Below are 18,868 nucleotides of genomic sequence, written 5' to 3'. Positions count from 1 at the left end.
ATGATACCCATTTCTCAGCATGACGAGTGTGATGTGTGCAGGGCTAGAGAGGGACCACGTCGACCTTGGCCGCAGTGTACAGATCCACCGTGAAGTCCGCCTGCGTTCCTGGCTGGTAGGTCGATGCGATCAACCGATACGTCCCTGCTGGCAGCCTGGTATCTACGCTTGCGCCGCACGTGAGGTCCGTATAGCTGCCGCTGCTGGCGACCTCCTTGAAACCCCCACTTTCGGCGAACAGGGCCAGGTTGACGTACGGTCTCACCGCCTCTGTCCTTGGTGCCTCGACTCGAATCCGGGCGACAAGACCGGTGAGTCCCGGGCGATCGAGGGTGAAGCGCCAGCCCGGATTGTCAAAGTAGGCCCTGTTGGTAGGCGATCCACACGCGTTGACACCGCGCGTCCAGCGGGACGTGAGTCGGCGATGGAACATTCCCGCTCCTTCCTGCGGGATGGGTCGCAGCTGCACGGGGCGGGTCGACTCGATTCGCAACGAAAAGTCGCCCAGGATACCGGCGTCGAAGGTCGAGGCGATCAGCGTATAGGTTCCGGGTCGCAGGGCGGGACCGGAATTGCCGGGTTGGGAGGTGGAGCACAGCGCCATACCGTGATGGTACATCCCGCTGCTCAACACGACGTCGCCCTCGGTCAGATGCGTCACGCGGCCAGTCCCGGTGCCAGGATAGGTGAGAAGCACTTGAACCGGGATGCGTCGGTCGGCGGACTCGAGCGTGAGCTGCAGCTGCACTTCGCCCTGGTTGGCGGGGATTACCAACGTGTACTGCGGGTTGGACAGGAAGGATGCCAGCGTCGCGTTCCCTCCTGCAGTGCGGGTTGTCCAAGAGCCGCTGATCGTTTCGCAGTACGGCAATCGAGTCCGGAGCTCGGAGAGCTCCATCGGATACCGTGAAAAGACGGACAAGGTGTAGTTGGTGTCCTTGACTGTATTCTGCTGCGGCGTTCCGGTTGACGATGTGGGCTCGCTGCGGCGCGGCACGACAATGGTGAAGCTGCATTGCTGGGGCCCTCGCTCGGGGCTGGCGGCGTGTTTGGACTGTGTTGGGGTTCTTTCGCGCAGAGCAGAAGGCTTGAGGCGCACGAGGACATGCGTTCCATCTACAAACGCACCCTTGTGCTTGGCCTGACGCAGAGCAGGAGCAGCGCTCGTAGTGGAGCTTTCGCTGTCGGAGGAATGATGGTCATCCTCGAAGGCATGGATCGCAATGTATTCTGTGGGTGCCTCTGCGGTGTCCGTGACTGCCCCCTGAGTTGGCCTGGTGGTGGTGATGTGTCGTGTCAGGAGGACCCAGACTTCAGCAGAGGGATCGCTGGCGGCCGCCTCGGCGCTGCTGCTCTGGCCGGGAGGAAGAGCGATAGATAGCCTGAAATGGGGGTCAAACTGCTTCGAGCCTGATGTTGGAGCTCCTGGCGACTGAGAAGAGGGGTCGCCTCGCCAGCATGAGTGCACCGTGACGCTCTTGTCGAACATCTCGGGATCCCAATTGAGAAACAGCGAGTCGAAGTGACTGCAGAAATCGTCCCACGAGACCGTGAAGGTCAATGGAACCTCAGCCTCTTTCTCTTCCGCGTCCAGCTCGACACCTCCCAACTTTTCCTTCAGCGATGAGCTGGCGTAAACACGCTGCTCTTCTTCCTCCGAGATGGCGAATGCGGGTCTGATGCCAGCGGCAGTGCGCCATGGATTCATCAGCTTGACGTAGCGGCGATTCCCACTCGTGCGCACATCCAAGATTGCATAGTTGTGGCTGGAGATCAGGCCCGAGTCGAGCGTGATGTTGTCGATATTGTCGTCAATCTGGCTACCAGCCTCTTCCTTTTTGCGACAAGGCTTCTTGCCGGTCCCTGCGGTGGCCATGCATAGACCAGCATTCCACGCATCGTGAATTCTCTGCCACGACTTCTCGCGTTGGAAACCGGCATGGCGAAGGAAGATGTGTTCCGGCAGCCAGCCAGTCAATGCATAGAGGTCGATGCTGCTATTGGAACCGGCAAAGTCATAGCCGCCCATGACTTTGAGGTATGCTTTCTCGAGCAGAGCCGGCCAGATGGCTTTTCCGGAGCGTGAAGTCGCGCACATCAAGCGGTATGGGTGGACAGCCGAATTCGATGCTGTAGGCGAAGATGATGAGGCCTCGGAAGGATAGTAAGGGAGATGGTCGTCGATGGACACCTGACGTGGTGTGCCGTTGATGTGAAGCTTGGCGTGATATTGACCGTCAGAGCTCGGCTCTATGCGGCCGGACGAATCTTTTGGGTATAGTGCCGAAGTTGCTAGCTTCCCACCAAAGATGCGATCGTGCTCAGCGGCAACTTCCAGGGCGGCGACGAAGGAGCAGTCAGTGACGATGTCCTGGACGATGTCGCTGCCTTTGAGACTCGTCGACCAGCTCTGATCATCGTTTGCATTGATCTGCGAGGCTCTCTGGTAGACTGTACGCTTGCGAAGCTGAATCGGTGATAGTGATGGTTGCTCCTTGTCGATGATCGTTGAGCGAGTGGCAATTTGAATGGGAGATGGGGCGCCATTCCATATTGGGTACCGGTGGCCGTTGATCAGAGACGAGCTGACAAGAATGGTAGACTGCTCTTCTTGACTCAGAGCATCGCGATCGACAGGCCGCAAGTCCTTGTGTAGTGATTTGATCTTTTCAGCTCGAGCCATGACCTTGGTCGCCATTTGCTTGAGACGCTCGCGAGTTGAGCCGTCACCTGCGCCGAAGGAACCACCATCAACAATTGGGCTGGTCGAGGTGGAGTCAGCTCCTGCTCTCGATGGGCTGGAGCCGAAGCCGTCTATCTGTCTAGGTGCTGTCAAAGAGGCATTGTTGCTGGTGTTTGGAAAGTTGGACAGCAGCCAAAGGAAGAGCTGGCCCGACCGGACATAGAGCTCGAAGGCTTCCGAGAAGTTGCGGGCCAGCTCGGCCTTGGTGGCCCGTTGCGCCTGGTCCTGTGCGTGCTTGAGCTTTGCATTCCATTCGTTGCGAGTGATGGGCGCGCTCATATCCCTAGCCAGAGATTGCGTCAGAGCAGCCTTGTTGCGGGTATGTTTGAAGTTGCGACGCTTGCTACCGCCGCTTTTGCTGATAATGTTACCGATGCTCGACGGGCTGAGAGAAGCTGTTCGGCATGGTAAGAGCGCCTCTCGAAGGATTGAGGAGCGGGATATGCAGCGACGATGCCAAGACGAGTGGAGGATGCACAGCCAAGAGTAGGCTGAGCAGAGCCGGTGATGGAAGAGAGTCGAGAACGATGTCTCAAAGGAAGCCTTTGCCAAGACAAAGCGGCGTGACGAAACCGAATTCTGGAGTGACCTGTGCCTGGATTTTGGCAAAGTGGATTTGGCCGGTGTGCTTTGCTCGTGTGTGCCTCGACCGCGTGCATTCAGGGTCCAGCACATTCACCGACGTCGGCGCATAGAAGCGCCGCCTCGTAAGTCCGTCGATCATACGTTCAGCGGTCGGATCAGCTCGTCCGCTCTCTCGGATTGGAGCCAAACGATGCCGATTGATGGCGTGATGTGTCAATTGAAATGTCATTGTAACGCTGGTATGGTATCTAGCCGGATCTCGAAACATGCGCTAGGAAGGGATGCTCGAGCGCATCTTTCAGCTTGATGCGTCTGGCAGGGTCCAGCTCTAGGCATCGTTCCAAGAGGTCTACGAAATGATTCATCATCTTGAGCTCGTCCGCCTTGAGCTGCTTAGCTGCATCCGTCGGCAGCAATCGTGCTCGCAGATCCATCACGGGCTTCTGCACCATCACCCTCCGCACCACACTCTGACCCGTGCTCTTGTCGGGTTCCATCGACAGGAACGCATTGGCGTCGTCGAAGTGCTGCTCGCCATACTGACTCTTGCGGATCTGCTTGGTGGTGAAACGGCCTCGCAGCTCCTGCATCAAGAGGAGCATATGATTGTTGGTCCTGCCGGGGAAGAGGATTTTGCCGGTGGCGAGCTCGTACAGTGTGCAGCCCGTGGACCAGACATCGACCGAGCAGTCGTACGCCTGTCCGAGGATGACCTCCGGTGCTCGGTAGAAGCGAGAGACCAGATACGGCGTAATCTCCATCTCGTGGACGAACGATGCTGAGCCCAGGTCGCAAAGTTTGAGCAAGGTCTTGGTGTCGTTGACAAGCACGTTGTCAGGCTTGATGTCGGCGTGGATGACCGAGTTCTTGGCGAGATGAGAAAGCGCGAGAAGCAGCTGATGCGCATAAGCTCGGACCGCTTGCAGGTTGAGACCCACATCGCGACCGTACCTACGAACGACCTCGCGCAGGTTCATCGCCAGCGACTCGAACACCATGCAGAGGTGACCTTTATAGTCAAAGTGTCTTTCGAGTTGTACGACGTGCTTGCGATCGTCCGGATCCGACTGGTTCAGCCTTCGCAAGATGCCGACTTCCTTGATCCCGGCCTTGTACATGCTCTCCTGCACCCTGATGATCTTGATCGCCACTTCGGTGCCATTGTCGTGCAGGTCGCGCGCTCGCACCACCGAGGCGAACATGCCTTTGCCCAGCACTGCAAAGATCTGATAGCGTTCATCGAGTGTTTCGCCCAGAATGGTGCGCAGATAGCCCTCGCTGTCGTCCCAATTGCTTGCCAGGTTCGCGGTGCTGCTCGAAGCTGCATCCGACACCGGCAGCCCTTTCGTGGTGTTGACGAGATTGGCTTTTGTGTCCTTGCGCTTGGGCACGCCAATGATCTTGGTCTTCTTCTTCTTGGCCGCTCCTTCGTCGTCAGACAGAGCAAACATGTCGAGCTCGGCATCTTCTTCCTCGTCGGTCACCTCGACCTCTTCGAACTCTTCCTCGTGCTTCTTTGAGCTCAGCTCTTTCGTCGCTTGCTGGAGTTGTGATTGTCGACGCTGTTCGAGTCGAGAGAGCTCTTGAGCGCGGTCAGCATCCGGATCGAGCTCTGCAGCCGAAACACGTTCCGCATCAGCATCGACAGCGCTGATGCCTCGAGATGCATTCTTTACCAGCGAGAATGCCGCCTGACCGTCCTTGGGGTCAAATCCGCTGTTTGTCTTGGCGGTTGGAGCTTGATGCGCATGGAGGGATGATACGCTCGAAGCGGACTTCAAGGAGCTGACATGTGGAGGCACAGGTGGAGTCGAAGTCTGTGAGCTGCTGTGCTTTTGCAGAATAGCCTGTCGCCGTTTGCGACTCTCCTCCAGCGTCCTGCGCCTTTGCTCTTCCTCGTCGATGCCAGCATCCAATTGGTCGAGCAATCTGTCAAGATGCGGGGTCACAACTTGGTCGTCTTCGAGACTGAGGCGGTCGTGTCGCCTGTTCTGAGTTGCTGAAGAGACTGAGGTTGATTGTGAGGCTCCTCGGGCTGAAGCTGACTTCACGTCATCATTTCGAGGTCGTTTCTGCAGTGGCTCTCGAGAAGACGAGGCTGCAGAGGAGGGTGGTGAGCGACGGTCGCCGGAGCGGGCTGGACGATGCCCATTGTGCGAACGATCGGATCCAGACGCCTGATGATGGTATGACATGGTGTGCGGGAGTGTGCGGGAGTGTGCGGGAGTGTGCGGTAGTGTGCGGTAGTGTGCAGTAGTGAGGATGAGAAAGTCAAGTCGAGTCAGTCAACTAAGTACTAATTCGGAATCGCTGCGGGCTCGACCGTCATTGACAGATGAGCAATGAGCAGAAGCTTGCCTTGATGAGACCCACGACCGATCGGACGATGCGACGCCCAGGGTCAGCAGCCGATTGCGAATGAGGATTGATGGTGATGAGAAAGGAAGCAGGCCGCCCATTTTCTCACAAAGCTCAGTCACTCCATTTCGGCTTTCTGAGCGGCGATTTTGTTTTTGTTCTCAAGCCTCCACCTCGTAGGTCCGTTCCGATGAGCTTGGTCTCGAGGAGCATAAGAGGCTTCGCTGTTCGGAAGTACTCAGACCAGTCATCGAGTCAGCCGCGTGCCGCCTTGGCAAGATGCAATGTCAGCACAGAGACAAGTGAATGCTGTTCCGCTCTCTGAATGGAGGGAAAAACGAGGCGACAACCTGCTGCCGCCGGGAGGATGCGGCCACGACCGCAAGCCGTGGCACTCTTCCAAATGTTCGAGTTCTCGGGAGGCAAGGCCCGCGCAATAGCGAGTCATGGAACATGACATCGCAGCCCGACAAAGGTAACGTTATCTGTCCGAGAAGGAAGGGCGGGAGGGGGTGTCTTGGGCCTCGGCTTCCGTTCGGTCGAGGCTCCCCTTCAAAGAACTCGCTCGGATATCGATGGACAACATGTCTTCAGGACCATATGGCAACATTGAGAGTAGAATTCGGTTTGCTTCGGCCATAAAGAAGGATCGACAAGGCGATACCAAGATGAGCCGAACGTGGTCCGCAGGGTTGCTTGCCTCTTCGGGAACGTGTCGGCAGCCACCAATTTGGCGGCGGCGGCAGGGTGCGTCACAGGGTCCATTCTTCTTGACACCTCGCCTCGAGCTCCCACCAGCGGCGAATCTGCTTTCCATCATCGCCTACAAGCTTGCCTCGTCCTCATACGACTGCCTGGATCGATCGTTGTACACAGCGTTTTGAACCTGGTTCGATTGCTTCGACGTAGATTCAAGACCATGAAGAGGGGCAGAGGGCGATGACGTTCGCTCATCGCTCGGTCTTAGGAAGAATCTACGCACAATATGAGGCTTCTGTCTCCGATTCAAATTTGGCCCAAGTTTCGAAACTGAGGCTGAGCCGAACCCTTTGACCCTTGCTTGCTTGCTTGCTTGCTTGCCCTTTGACCCAATCGACCCCCGATCTAGCCCCTTTTCCAACTGCATCGACGCAATAGCGGAATACTGTGTGGCCGACTTAGAATTCGTAAGCCTTGCACAATTTGTATTCGGTTTCGCGCCATCATTTCATCGAAAATCGATATCGACCCGATTTCACCCATCCGGCAGAACTGACAGACACAGCCTGGACCAGGCGGCTGAGCATAGCACAGCCAGAAAGGTAAGCGCGATAAGCAAGTTGAGATCAGCAAGCACAAGCACAATTCGACTCAGCCGTCAACCTCCACGCCTAGAATCCCACAGGCTGAGCGGGCACTTCATCTGTCTTTTCCACTTCGACGTGGTGGCAATCAAGTCGGCACCTGAGCTCAGCACCCTGAAGCCCTCTCGCCTCTGCCTCGGCCTTGCTGAGCTTGGCTTCCAAAGTCACAGTCCGTGGCCCCGTGCGCTGTCCCCCATCCCGCGCCTAGAAACGCGGCTCGATGCGGGTCAATCGCTTGTGCGCAGCACCCGCACCTGCGCCTGCATCTTACCCTGCGTATATATACATAGCCTTGCTCAGCCTCATTCACTCGTTGCTCCTCACCATCACGACCACCAGACAGCTTTCTCTTCTGGTTCAGACTCACATCACTCTTCACGTAGCCTTCAGACCTCATCGCTACATCGTGACTTTGCATCCATCCGCATTCATCACCCTTCCATTCTAACCAGTAAGTGACACGCATCCATCCACCGCTTGCCTTGGTTCATCGTGCACGTTGTCTGGACGACACCGGATCGCGCTTTTGTACTTCGACTGAGCAGCTTCGTTTTCAAGCTCCCCTCGCTCGACCATTCTTCTGACTCTTCCGCATCTTTGCCATCCATCCGCGTCCTCCCGCATCACAGGCCATGCAGATCTTCGTCAAGACTCTCACCGGCAAGACCATCACCCTCGAGGTGGAGTCGTCGGACACCATTGACAATGTCAAGGCTAAGATCCAGGATAAGGAGGGCATCCCTCCCGACCAGCAGCGTCTCATTTTCGCCGGCAAACAGCTCGAGGATGGCCGTACGCTCTCGGACTACAACATCCAGAAGGAGTCCACTCTCCACCTCGTTCTCCGCCTCCGTGGTGGTATGCAGATCTTTGTCAAGACTCTGACCGGCAAGACCATTACGCTCGAAGTTGAGTCTTCTGACACCATCGACAACGTCAAGGCCAAGATCCAGGATAAGGAGGGCATTCCCCCTGACCAGCAGCGACTCATCTTCGCCGGAAAGCAGCTTGAGGACGGCCGTACGCTCTCGGACTACAACATCCAGAAGGAGAGCACCCTCCACCTCGTTCTCCGTCTTCGCGGTGGTATGCAGATCTTCGTCAAGACCTTGACCGGCAAGACGATCACTCTTGAGGTTGAGTCTTCTGACACCATCGACAACGTCAAGGCTAAGATTCAGGACAAGGAAGGCATTCCACCCGACCAGCAGCGCCTGATCTTTGCAGGCAAGCAGCTCGAGGACGGCCGCACCCTGTCCGATTACAACATCCAAAAGGAGAGCACGCTCCACCTCGTCTTGCGACTCCGTGGTGGTATGCAGATCTTCGTCAAGACGCTCACTGGAAAGACGATCACCTTGGAGGTCGAGTCTTCGGACACGATTGACAACGTGAAGGCTAAGATCCAGGATAAGGAGGGTATCCCGCCTGACCAGCAGCGCCTGATCTTCGCTGGAAAGCAGTTGGAAGACGGTCGCACCCTGTCGGACTACAACATCCAAAAGGAGAGCACCTTGCACCTTGTGCTTCGCCTGCGCGGAGGTATGCAGATCTTTGTCAAGACGCTCACGGGCAAGACCATCACCCTGGAAGTCGAGTCGTCGGACACGATTGACAATGTCAAGGCCAAGATTCAGGACAAGGAGGGTATCCCTCCCGACCAGCAGCGTCTCATCTTTGCCGGCAAGCAGCTCGAGGACGGCCGTACCCTGTCCGATTACAACATCCAGAAAGAGAGCACGCTCCACCTGGTGCTCCGTCTGCGTGGCGGCAACTGATCGTCGTACGACGTTCGATGTTTTACGATCTTTTCACGTCCTTTGAATACATGTTACCCCTTTTGAGCGGCTTTCTCTCTGAGGAGATCCGTTTCACTTTCCATCTCGTTTGCCGTGTGTGTGTTTCTACGTGTTCAGCAATGAGAAACGGGCCCTTGAGCTGCGTGAGGTTCGATGTAAGATGGGGCCTCAAGGACTGGTGTTTATGAGCGCATGGTCGGGTGGAGAGCTGCTGGTGCTTGCATCGGGTTGTTGAGAGCTGGTGGATTGCGATGCTCAACTTTGGCCCGAGTCAGATCACACACTGTAGACTCTTGCGACGAATAGAATCTTGCTTGTATTCGGCTTTGCCCCTTGCCCGTCGTGTCTACCAGCAGAACATGATGCTTGTCCTATTGAACAATGCCGGACTGGCCGCCGCCTTGCCCCCCGTGCCGCCCTCGGGGGGATTCATCGTGAGCGTAACATGCAAATTCCTCGTGATCTCGGCTCTAAAGAACCCGAACAACTCTTCCTCCGCATCCAACATCAATCCTTCCCTCTGACTGGCCTCCTTCAACTGGCTGATGAGAGACGCGTGTTCGTCGCCCTCGAACAGGCCCGCGACCTCTGCGTTGGCCAAGAGGGTGTTGAGCTTCTCCAACCGTGCCGCGTTGGACATTTGACTCTCGTCAATTGTCCAACAGACTTTTTCGCCTTTGGTGCCCACCCGACGGAGCAGGGAGCGGAGATCGTCATCGAAGTTCTCCTCGGTGTAGCGGTTGGAGGTGGAGATGGAGAAGAGGGAGAGACCGCGCAACCAGGCGCAGAAGCGGGTGACTGTGGTTCGACCCGACCCCGAGGCGCCGATGAGGAGCAGGTGACCCGCAGGCTGACGCAGCACTCGGTCGCAGGAGAGGGCTAGATCGAGAACGCTATCGTGCAACACGAGGGAGGCGTCCAGCTCTTCGTCCGAGTATCCGCGCAGTCGGGCTTTTGCATACTCCCGCACACTCTCCCGATCCACACTCCGATACTCCTTGCTCAACCAGTTGGAGAACAAGATCGGTCTCGCAAGTGCAACACCCGTGTCGATGGTGGGGAACCGTCTCGCCGCCACCTCATCGATCATCCCATCCGTCCACCTCTTCTCCTCCCCATCCACCAGTCGGTCCGCAAACAACCGCAGTCCTTCATGCGCCCACACCCTCACCAGCCCTTCGACACTCAGACTCTCCAGCGGCTTGATCGCCTCGTACACCCCCCGCATCCAACGCGTCAGCTCGCGCGGACTGTAGATGTAATGCGCCTGAATATCTGGCGTAAACCTCCGCTGGCTCGCGAGGTAGAAATCGACCATCGCCGCCGTCAACGGTTCTGCGTAGCCGCGGAGGTTGGGCGTCACCTTGAGCAGGGCGCGGTTGAAGGTCGAGTAGATCTGGTTGAGCGAGATCTCGCCGGGGTAGTCGACCATGATGAGCGGGGCGTGGCGGAGGAAGCGATGCGAGAGGGCGACGCGGCCTGGGTCTGTAGGTGGGTTGCATGCGCCGACGAATTGAATTCGCTCGAGCCGGACCCAGGATTTGTCGCTGATCCGCCAGAAGCCACCACATTCGACCAGCTGGCGGAGGAACGAGATGACGCGCTGCGTGCCGTACTTGTCCGTTGCGGGAAGGTTGATCTCGTCGCAGAAGAGGACCAGCCATCGTCCGATCTGGGTCGGGGAGAGAACGATGCCCGACGGTGTCTTGCGATACTCGCAGTACTGCTCGAAGGTCTTCAGGATGAGTTCGGGGGTAGTCGCGGACGAGAAGTTGAGACCGACCACTTCCATGTCTGGCAGCTTGCGGAGGGCTGAGAAGAGCGTCATCGTCTTGCCGGATCCGGGGGGACCGCAGAGCATCAGCGGCTTGTGTTCGGAGAGCCACGAGTAGAGCACGTCCTCGTGACGCACCGTATCGATGGTAGGCACCACGACATCGGCGGACGAGACGGCAGCGGTGTCAATCTCGATCGTGGGCACCTTGGAGAGCCACGAGGACCACTCGACCGTTTGACCGGAGAAGGTGACGTCGTAGTCGATGAGCGATGAGCCTGGGCCGAGAGAGGGCAGGTCGACGCCCGTGTGACTGCGCAGGTACTCGCCCATCTCGGCGCGAACGTCGAGCTTGGCATCTCCCGTGAAGGCCCAGACGAGCGCGATGAGGAGTCGGCGCGTCGCGTAGGTTTCGATCTGGTCTGGGTTGAGCGGGAAATCGGGATGCTGCGTGTTGTAGTCGAGGATGTTGCGGATGGTCTTGTTGAGCAGCGAGAAGAGGGTCGACAACGCACGCGCTTCAGTGAAGTCCATGATGTGCGGCACGGTCCTTGCAAATTCGAGGGCGCCATTGACCAGGCCATCGTCTTCGAAGAAGGGCGCCAGGGCGTCGGCCACGGCTCGCTGGACCAGCAGGTCGGCACTGACCTCGCCTGTGCCGTCTGCCGCCGCGGAAGAGGCCGCAGCGACCCTGCGCGAAGTGATCGCACCAACCAGCTCGTCGTCGTCCAGCTCGATCGGTGTCGAGCGCAAACCCGTCAGGTACCTAGCGTACAGCATCGAAGGGCGCACAATGTCGTCGCTGAACCAGATCATACCGCAACGCGACACCGTCGCCAGCGTCGCATATCGCAGCGACTCAACCTCGAACATGATGCGCACGTTGGGCGGCAAGTTGAGACGCTCACCGTTGGGCAAGGTGAGCAGCTTGTTGTCGTCCAGCACCGAGTTGAGGTTCTCGACCCATTCAGGATCTACGTCACCGTCGAAGACGATCCAGTGCCGCTTGGCACTCTCGCCACGGACGTTGTCGATGATCTTGCGCAGCACCTGGGTGAAGAGACCGTCGTTCCACTCTCGCGTGGTAGGGTCAAGCGTGCCGTAGAGACTCTCCTTCGAGACCGCTTTGGGGTCGATGACGTACGAAACGCCCTCTTGACCTTCCAGCCGCTCGAGGGCGGCCAAAAGCACCTGCCAGGCTTGCGTCTTGCCTGTGCCCGATGGACCGACGAGCATGAGACCGTGCGAGATCTTTTGGATCTGGTACAGCTGCAGCACCTTCTCGGTCCAGAGGCCACCTTCCACCAGATGTCGCTCGGCGCAGACGGCAGCGATGTGGCCACGCAGCACATCGAGGTTGACCGGCTTGTATTCCACACCGGGGAAGACGTCGGATAGCAAGCTTTTGAGCAGCGGAACGTCTTCGGCGATGAGCTTGGGCACGATCGTCTCGGAAACACTCTGGATCAAGATCTCCTGCTCCGACACGTCGACCGACACCACGCTGCCAGCGTTTGCAGCGTCGTCATCGCCGCGAAGCATATGCTCTCGCTTGAGCGAGCCGGCGCTGACGAGCACCGCCTTGAGCGCACGTAGCCCAAAGTCGTAGTGCGGCTGCGGGCTGAGCTGCTCAAGACACAGGTTGAAGAAGGGGACAATCTTGGAAGCGAGCCTCTCGGCCGTTCGGAAGCCTTGCGAGAACAGCATCACTTGGGCGATGAGTTCGCGGTCCGGATGCGTCATGGCCATGTTGCGGAAGAGCTTCTTCAGGTTGTCGGGCAGGTTGGATCGACCGGCGTACGTAGGGTTAGTGGTGATGAAGATGCCCACGCGGTCGTTGAGGGGGACACGCTTGCCAAGCAGCTCGATCTCGTTGCTCGTAGCGTTGCCGCTCGAGTCGGCCAAGCCTTGCTGGATACTCTGGATCTGTTGTGAGACAGCAGACAAGATGCGCTCCTCGAGTCGGTTGAACTCGTCGAAACAGCCCCACGCTCCCACTCGGCAGAGACCGACAAAGATGCGCCCCATAGCCTGGAAGTCGAACGTCTCATCACAGCAAAAGACGATGACGAACATGCCGAGCTGCACTCCGAGCGCTTTCACCGACTCGGTCTTGCCCGTTCCGGCGGGACCGAAGGGAGCACCGCCGAGCTTGTAGTGGAGCGCTTGTGTCAGCGTCAAGTAGCAGCGGTCGGTCAGCGGCGTCTGAACGAGACGGTCAGGGACGCCGAGATACTCGTAGCCGTAAGGGAAGGTGGCATTGGCCATCTGGACAGTGAGTCGGTCCAGCGGCTTTTCGATCTGGCGGTTCAGGTAGAAGCGCATCTGCGAGAGCCAGTTGAAGTCGCGAGCACTCTCGACACGCTGCGACATCAGCAGGCGAATGACGTCTCTCTGGTGAACGAGCTCAGTGATGAGATGCTCGCACTTGCGTCGCTGCAGCGCCTCGACATCAGTCAGCACCGTGTCTGCGAGCAAGTCGAGTCCACGCAGCACCACATCGAGAGGATGCTGCAGCCCGGCGCCGCTCTCGAACGCTTCATCGACCATCGCTGTCCACCTCGCTTGCACGGCAAGAACAACGAGCTGTGCTGGATACTTGGCGATCCATGCGAGGAAGTTCTCGAGGGTCAGCGAGTCGGTGCTGACGTAGAACGACTCGAGCTCGGCTGCAGCTTCCGACAGCAGCTCGGCGAGGGAGACGCGCATCTCACTCTCCACCTTGGCCAGCCAATCGTTGATCTTCGGGTAGTCCTTGAGCAGGATGGGCGTGCGGAAGGGCACCGACTCGCCCTCGCGGCTGACCATGGCGGTCAGCATGCCTGTGCCCTCATCGAGCTCGACCGTCGCGATACCTGCGAACATCTTCTTGAGATGCTTGAGGATGCGTGCCGTGTCCTTGGAGTTGCCAATGATCTCCAGCAAGTCTTCGTCACCGACAAAGTAGAAGCGTGGGAAGTTGGCACGTTCGCGTTCGAGGTACTCGCCAAGCGCCTTTTGAATCTTGCTGAGCAGGTCGGCGAGACGCTCCAAGCTCTTCTGGACGCCGGGAATGTTGAGCACGTCGAGCACGAAGGGTGACTTGTACACCTTCTTCATTACCGTGAGGAACTCGGTGTTGATGTTCTGGAAGCGCGAGCTCTCGACCGGCAGGATGTGACGAATCTCTGCGCTGCCGCTGAAGATGCCTTCCAAGTAAACCCACTGACGCTGGACATCGATCCAGGTGTCGAACAGCACCGAGATCTTGGACAGTCTGTCTTCCCACAGCGACGCCTCTTCTTCAAACACCTTGTAGTGTGGGCTCATCGACATGGCTCGCAGCGCGTTGAGGTTGTCACCGGCCAGCTGGAAGAGGTTGTCCCAGCCACGGATGAGCCGGCACTTGTTCTGGTAATTGACGAGGTCGAGCGTGTAGTTGGTCCACGCCTCGCGCACTTGCTTGAGGTACTCTTCGAGCGCCAGCTCTCCCTGTGCTTGAGCAACGACAGCTTTGATGATGACGTCGTGCCTCTTGAGATCGAGATCCCACACGGTGCCGAGCGTCATGCTGCTGGCCGAATAGTGATCCTGCACCTTGAGCTGCTTGAAAAGCGAACGCCAGTGACGCTCGCGCATCGCCTCGGATTTGAGGTCGGAGATGACCGGGTTGCTCTTGAGCAAGGCCCGCACGTGCTCCTGGACATACTCGAACGCAGCATACTGACGCATGCGGCTGGGCATGTCGCGTGTCTGCGCCAGCAGACCATCGAGCTGCTGTCGAAGCTTTCGCGGCTGCACGTTGCTCCAGATTGTGTCGCGAATCTCGGCGAGCTGACTCCATGTGCCGGACAGCGCAGTCCAGACAGTCTTGAGATCGCGCAGCTCCTCAAAGACAGGTTCGAGGCGGTCATCCTGCGTATGCTCGAGGTCGAGCGCTTCCTTTGCGCGCACCACGAGCGCACGATCCTCGGCAAGCTTGGAGACACGCGTCTCGAAGACGTTGATGGTATTCATGGCGCCGTCTGCCTTGAGCGTACCTTGGATGGGCTTCTGCTGCTCCCACTCGCTGATGATGGTGGTCATCTTGTCGCTGACGATCTTGTCCTCGGCGATGATCTTCATCTGTAGACCAGCGAGTTGATCCTGGATGCTGGCGTTCTTGCGGCCGAGGATCTCCTGGAAAGCGCTCCACTCTCCTTCGACTTGATCGACATACAGCCAGTCCTGAGGGAACATGTAACGCTGTCGCTCGAGCGTCTTTTGACCTGTGCCGAAGAGCTCGATCTGGGGCTGCCACGCCTTGGTCTTGCGCTTGAGATCCTGGACGAAGGTGATGAAGGTGACGGCCTGAGCGGTGGAGCTACCTTCGATGCTGTGCTGTTCGAGCTCGACGCGTGCCTTGGCGACGGCGGCGTGCACCTCCTGCATGGCCGCGCCAAGCTTGGTGCCAAAGCGATTGAGAATGTCGCGCTGCCAGGCATCGTACTTGGCGTTGACCTTGCTCTGGACCTGGTCATAGTCGATGACGCAGATGCCAAACGATCGCTGCGAGTCCGAGTTGTCGAAGGTGGCGCGGGTGCGACGAATTTCAGCGAGCAGCTGCTGCCAGCTGGCCAGCGAGTCGCCGAGACGTGCAAAGACGTGCTCGGTCTCAAGGTCCCACAGCGACTGGAACTGAAGCCACTTGGACACGTAGCTGCCGACCTCTGCCAGCTTGGCCTCGATGAGCACGAAGGGCCTGGTGAGCGAGTCGTCCTGGAAGCGGGTGAGCAGCGAGGTGTAGTCCTGCTCCGTAGCGCGTTGCTTGCCGCGCATCTGGAGGCCGATCTCGTAGCGCGAGCTTTGGATCCTTGTGAGACAGCAGACGACGGACAACGCCTCGTGAAGCTGTCGGAACCATGACGCTCGTGCGTTCTCGAGAGGTGGGTCGAGGAAGATGACCTGGTTCTGGATGCGAACCTCATGCGTGATGGGTTGCAGGACGATCTTGTCGGAAGCCGCTCCCGCTTCGCCGTCTATGCCGCCCGCTCCAGCGCCATTGGCACCATTAGCAAGAGCTTTGTTTCCGCGCACTGAGCCAGATTTGGTCCCGCCTTGGCTCATACCGTGGCGCACGAAAGCTTGGCACCATGCAACGCTGACAGACTTGAGCCTGCGCAGAAGCACGTCCTCGATGAGACGGTCAAGGTTGCCGACCCACTCGTCCAAGTTGGGGTAGCCTTCGAGGTTGAGCTTGTCGATGGTCTTTTGGATCTTCTGCAGTCGCTCGGCAAATGCTTCGCTTCGATACTCGCACTTGCCGAGCTCCTCGATGGTGGAGTGCATGTCACGTTGAATCTCGATGAGATCGGCCGTCTTGTCCTGGAACAGGCTGACGACGCTGGCGAACTGGCGAACAAAGGCGACCTGACGGTTCTCTCGGCCCGTCTCGCCGCCCGAGCCAGGAAGGTACGACGCCGCACGTGCGCTTTCGTAGATGTTGGCAAAGTGTTCCCAACGCAATGTCATGCCCTGCGAAACGAGCTGGTGCGCATCGGTGTAAACCTGCGCGATGAGGCAGGTGATCTCCGGGTTGGCGCGCACCAAGCCGCACGTCTGATTATACGTACGCACCGTTTCCATGAGCGACACGGCGTGGGGGTAGACTTTCTTGGCGTCTTTCGCCAGGTTGGTGATGGCGTGCGGGATCTGGAAGTTGAGCCAGATGAGGTTGCGGACCTCTTTGAAGAGCGAGATGGTGTGGCCGTCGAAGTTGACGCTGAGCTGGAACGCATTGCCTGCTGCGCGGTTCTTGGTAACATCAAAGACGCGGCCGGTGATGCTCATGTCTCTGCGGTTGATGTCGTGCAGCCAGCTGTCGAAGAGCGGTCGGGTGTCGAGCTTGCGACGGAAGGTCTCGCTCTCACTCTGCAGCTTCTGGCCCTCGGCATACAGCTCCCAGCCCTTTCCGAGCACATCCTCGACGCGCTTCATGTAGACGTTGAGTTGACGCTCGATCTGGCGCGCCCAGATGATGGCACCGGCGATCTCGGGCACGTCGCGCAGTTGGCTCATGTGGTTGGCCTCGGAAGGGCGATATTGTGCCTTGAACTTATCGTGAAGTGCCTTGATGTCGGACTTGACGCTGTTGAGAAGCTGCTGTTGATACTCTTGCACGGCGCCTCGCACCTTGGGACGCACAAAGAGGCTGTTGAACTGTGACAGAACGCGGAGCATCTCTCGGGCGGACTTGGCCTGGCCGAGCAAGTCACGCAGACGTGCGATGAGGCTGTTCTCGACCCGCGCCACGCGCTCGTTGTAGGCGCCTTCGGCTGTAGTCCAGATCTCGGTCCCTTCCTGCGAGACGTCGAGCACGTCGATGACTTTGACCTGATCATAGGCAGCACGGATTTCTTCGCTCATCTCGATTCCGGCAAGGTTCTGTGTAGCCACCTGCCTATCGTTGGCCGAGGCAACGGTGCCTGCACTGACCGCACCAGGCATGGTGAGCCCCTTGCCGGAGCTGACCATGGCGCGCAGCTGCTCGTGCGTCTTGCGGAAAGCGCCGATGTAGTTGAGTCGTTCGCGCAGCTTGGCATGAGCCGGGTTGATCTTGATCGGCAAAAACTTTTCCGACCGCTTGCGTGTCACTTCTCTGGCGATGTTGACAAAGTCCTTCATGAGCTCGTCCCAGACTTGGAACACCTCGGCCGCCGCCGAGACGGTCTCCCAGAAGCGCGGGAACTCTTGCCACATGATCCGCTGCGACGCCAAGACCTTAAGCAGTGTATCGTTGAGGTCTCTGCTGATGGCTTCGACGAGGGGAAGCGCACGTTTGACCGGGTAGGGACTGATGCGGAGCTTCTTGTTGAGATGGTTGAAGATGGCGCTGAGCGCATCTGCGCACTTGTCGAGATCTGTGGCGGAGAGCAGCTCGTTGATGGGGAAGTCCTTCATGAGCAGGTTGTAGTTGTGGGTCTTTTCGGCACAGTCCTTAAGACCCGTGTCGGCGAGGAAGGAGACGGTGGCGTGGAAACGCTTGGCATGTTTGAGGATGTCGAGGGTGAGCACGATGGGATCCGAGCGAAGCTGCTGCTCGATCGACTCTTGCGCCTTCTCCATGGAGAGCCAGAAGTTGATTTCCTGCGAAGCGGTGCCGGAAGCGACGCTGCGGTCGAGCTTGGTGATGGTCTGGACCTCTTTGACCCACGAGTTGACGTCGGACTGGAGCTTGTTGAGGAAGGAAGAGTCCTGCAGGAGCCACGCTGGCTCGACGGCTTCGACGCTGACGCGTGTGCCAGCGGCATGGCATCGTTCCACGGCGGCACGCACAACAGGGTGGATAGAGAGGATGATATCGGGAATGTCGACGTTCTGCTGCAGATGAAAGAGACTGAGTTCGAGCTCGGCAAACTTGCGCTTTGCCATGGGGATGCCCATCTTGGTATCGCTTTCCTTTGTCTTTGCACCGGATACTAATGCCTTGTCCTTGGGTGCTTTGCTCGCTACGAAAGCGTCGAACCAGGGCGACATGACGTTGTGGACGACGCTGTGGAGTGCCTCGTAGGGGCTCTCGCGGACGGCTGAAGCAGCAGTCGAGCCCTCGCCATCGTCGGCGTTGGCAGAGCTTGTGGTGACAGGTTGCGCTTCTGTCGCTGTGGATGTCGCAGCGGCAGCCGCGGCGGCAGCAGCAGCAGCTGGACCGAAGAGGGTGAGAACATGAAGCTGATGTGGCAGAGGGACGGTAGGCTCGAGGATGGAGACTCGCTTAATGAGAGCGATGCTCGAGACGTGAAGAGAAGAATAAGACGCCTGCGTCGACATCTGATAGTCGAACAGTTCGTGTTCGGGTGCATCGGACGAGACATCCTGACGCCGGATCTTGTTGACGTAGGCGGTCATGATGCTGGGATCGCCGACGAATGCAGCTGCTGTCTCGTTCCATGCTGGTGTATCGAGAAGAAGCTCGGATACGAGCTCGGGCTCGGAGTCGAGGAGAATAGGGAGGAGCGAGCGAAAGTAAGCCTTGAGACGCGAGGTGTCATAGTGGCCATTGAAGCGCGCCGAGGAGGAGGATGGCGACATATCGGACGAGGTGAGAGCGCCCTTGGAGCGCAAGTCGGTGTCGCTGGTCTGACGGCTGAGCAAGCGACCGTTGGAGCCGCCGCCGCCGCCAGCTATTGCGTCCTCCATATTGGCGTGTATATGCGCGCTTCTCTTGAAAAGAGATCGGAGCGCGTTGGAATGATGATGGTGCGAGAAGGGAAAGGATGCGACTGAGCCCTGATCTCGAGGGTTGCTGTGC

The 18,868-nt window shown here is 58.3% G+C and overlaps 4 protein-coding genes across 4 annotated transcripts; 1 reads left to right on the top strand and 3 right to left on the bottom strand.

Annotated features, from left to right (window-relative positions):
• Positions 1 to 43: 43 nt before the first annotated feature.
• Positions 44 to 3,022, bottom strand: PSEUBRA_005981 (Peptidase C2, calpain, large subunit, domain III; the record flags this gene model as incomplete). The annotated part of the gene is made up of 1 exon (XM_016439356.2): positions 44 to 3,022. The coding sequence occupies one exon, from the start codon at positions 3,020 to 3,022 to the stop codon at positions 44 to 46; it is 2,979 nt and encodes a 992-aa protein (XP_016289691.2).
• A 554-nt stretch (positions 3,023 to 3,576) lies between these two features.
• PSEUBRA_005980 (Protein kinase domain protein) lies at positions 3,577 to 5,523 on the bottom strand (the record flags this gene model as incomplete). Its single annotated transcript, XM_016439360.2, has 1 exon — positions 3,577 to 5,523. The coding sequence occupies one exon, from the start codon at positions 5,521 to 5,523 to the stop codon at positions 3,577 to 3,579; it is 1,947 nt and encodes a 648-aa protein (XP_016289690.2).
• Positions 5,524 to 7,661: 2,138 nt separating this feature from the next.
• PSEUBRA_005979 (Ubiquitin domain protein) lies at positions 7,662 to 8,807 on the top strand (the record flags this gene model as incomplete). The annotated part of the gene is made up of 1 exon (XM_059465734.1): positions 7,662 to 8,807. One exon carries the CDS (start codon positions 7,662 to 7,664, stop codon positions 8,805 to 8,807), a length of 1,146 nt encoding a protein of 381 aa, XP_059321703.1.
• Positions 8,808 to 9,174: 367 nt separating this feature from the next.
• PSEUBRA_005978 (Dynein heavy chain, domain-1) lies at positions 9,175 to 18,756 on the bottom strand (the record flags this gene model as incomplete). Its single annotated transcript, XM_016439352.1, has 1 exon — positions 9,175 to 18,756. The coding sequence occupies one exon, from the start codon at positions 18,754 to 18,756 to the stop codon at positions 9,175 to 9,177; it is 9,582 nt and encodes a 3,193-aa protein (XP_016289689.1).
• Between the last annotated feature and the right edge of the window lie 112 nt (positions 18,757 to 18,868).

The sequence above is a fragment of the Kalmanozyma brasiliensis genome (genome assembly GCF_000497045.1).
Source record: "Kalmanozyma brasiliensis GHG001 unplaced genomic scaffold PSEUBRA_SCAF8, whole genome shotgun sequence".
NCBI classification, from domain to species: domain Eukaryota; kingdom Fungi; phylum Basidiomycota; class Ustilaginomycetes; order Ustilaginales; genus Kalmanozyma; species Kalmanozyma brasiliensis.
Note: the sequence above shows the minus strand (reverse complement) of the source record. Positions and strands in the feature narration are given on the sequence as shown.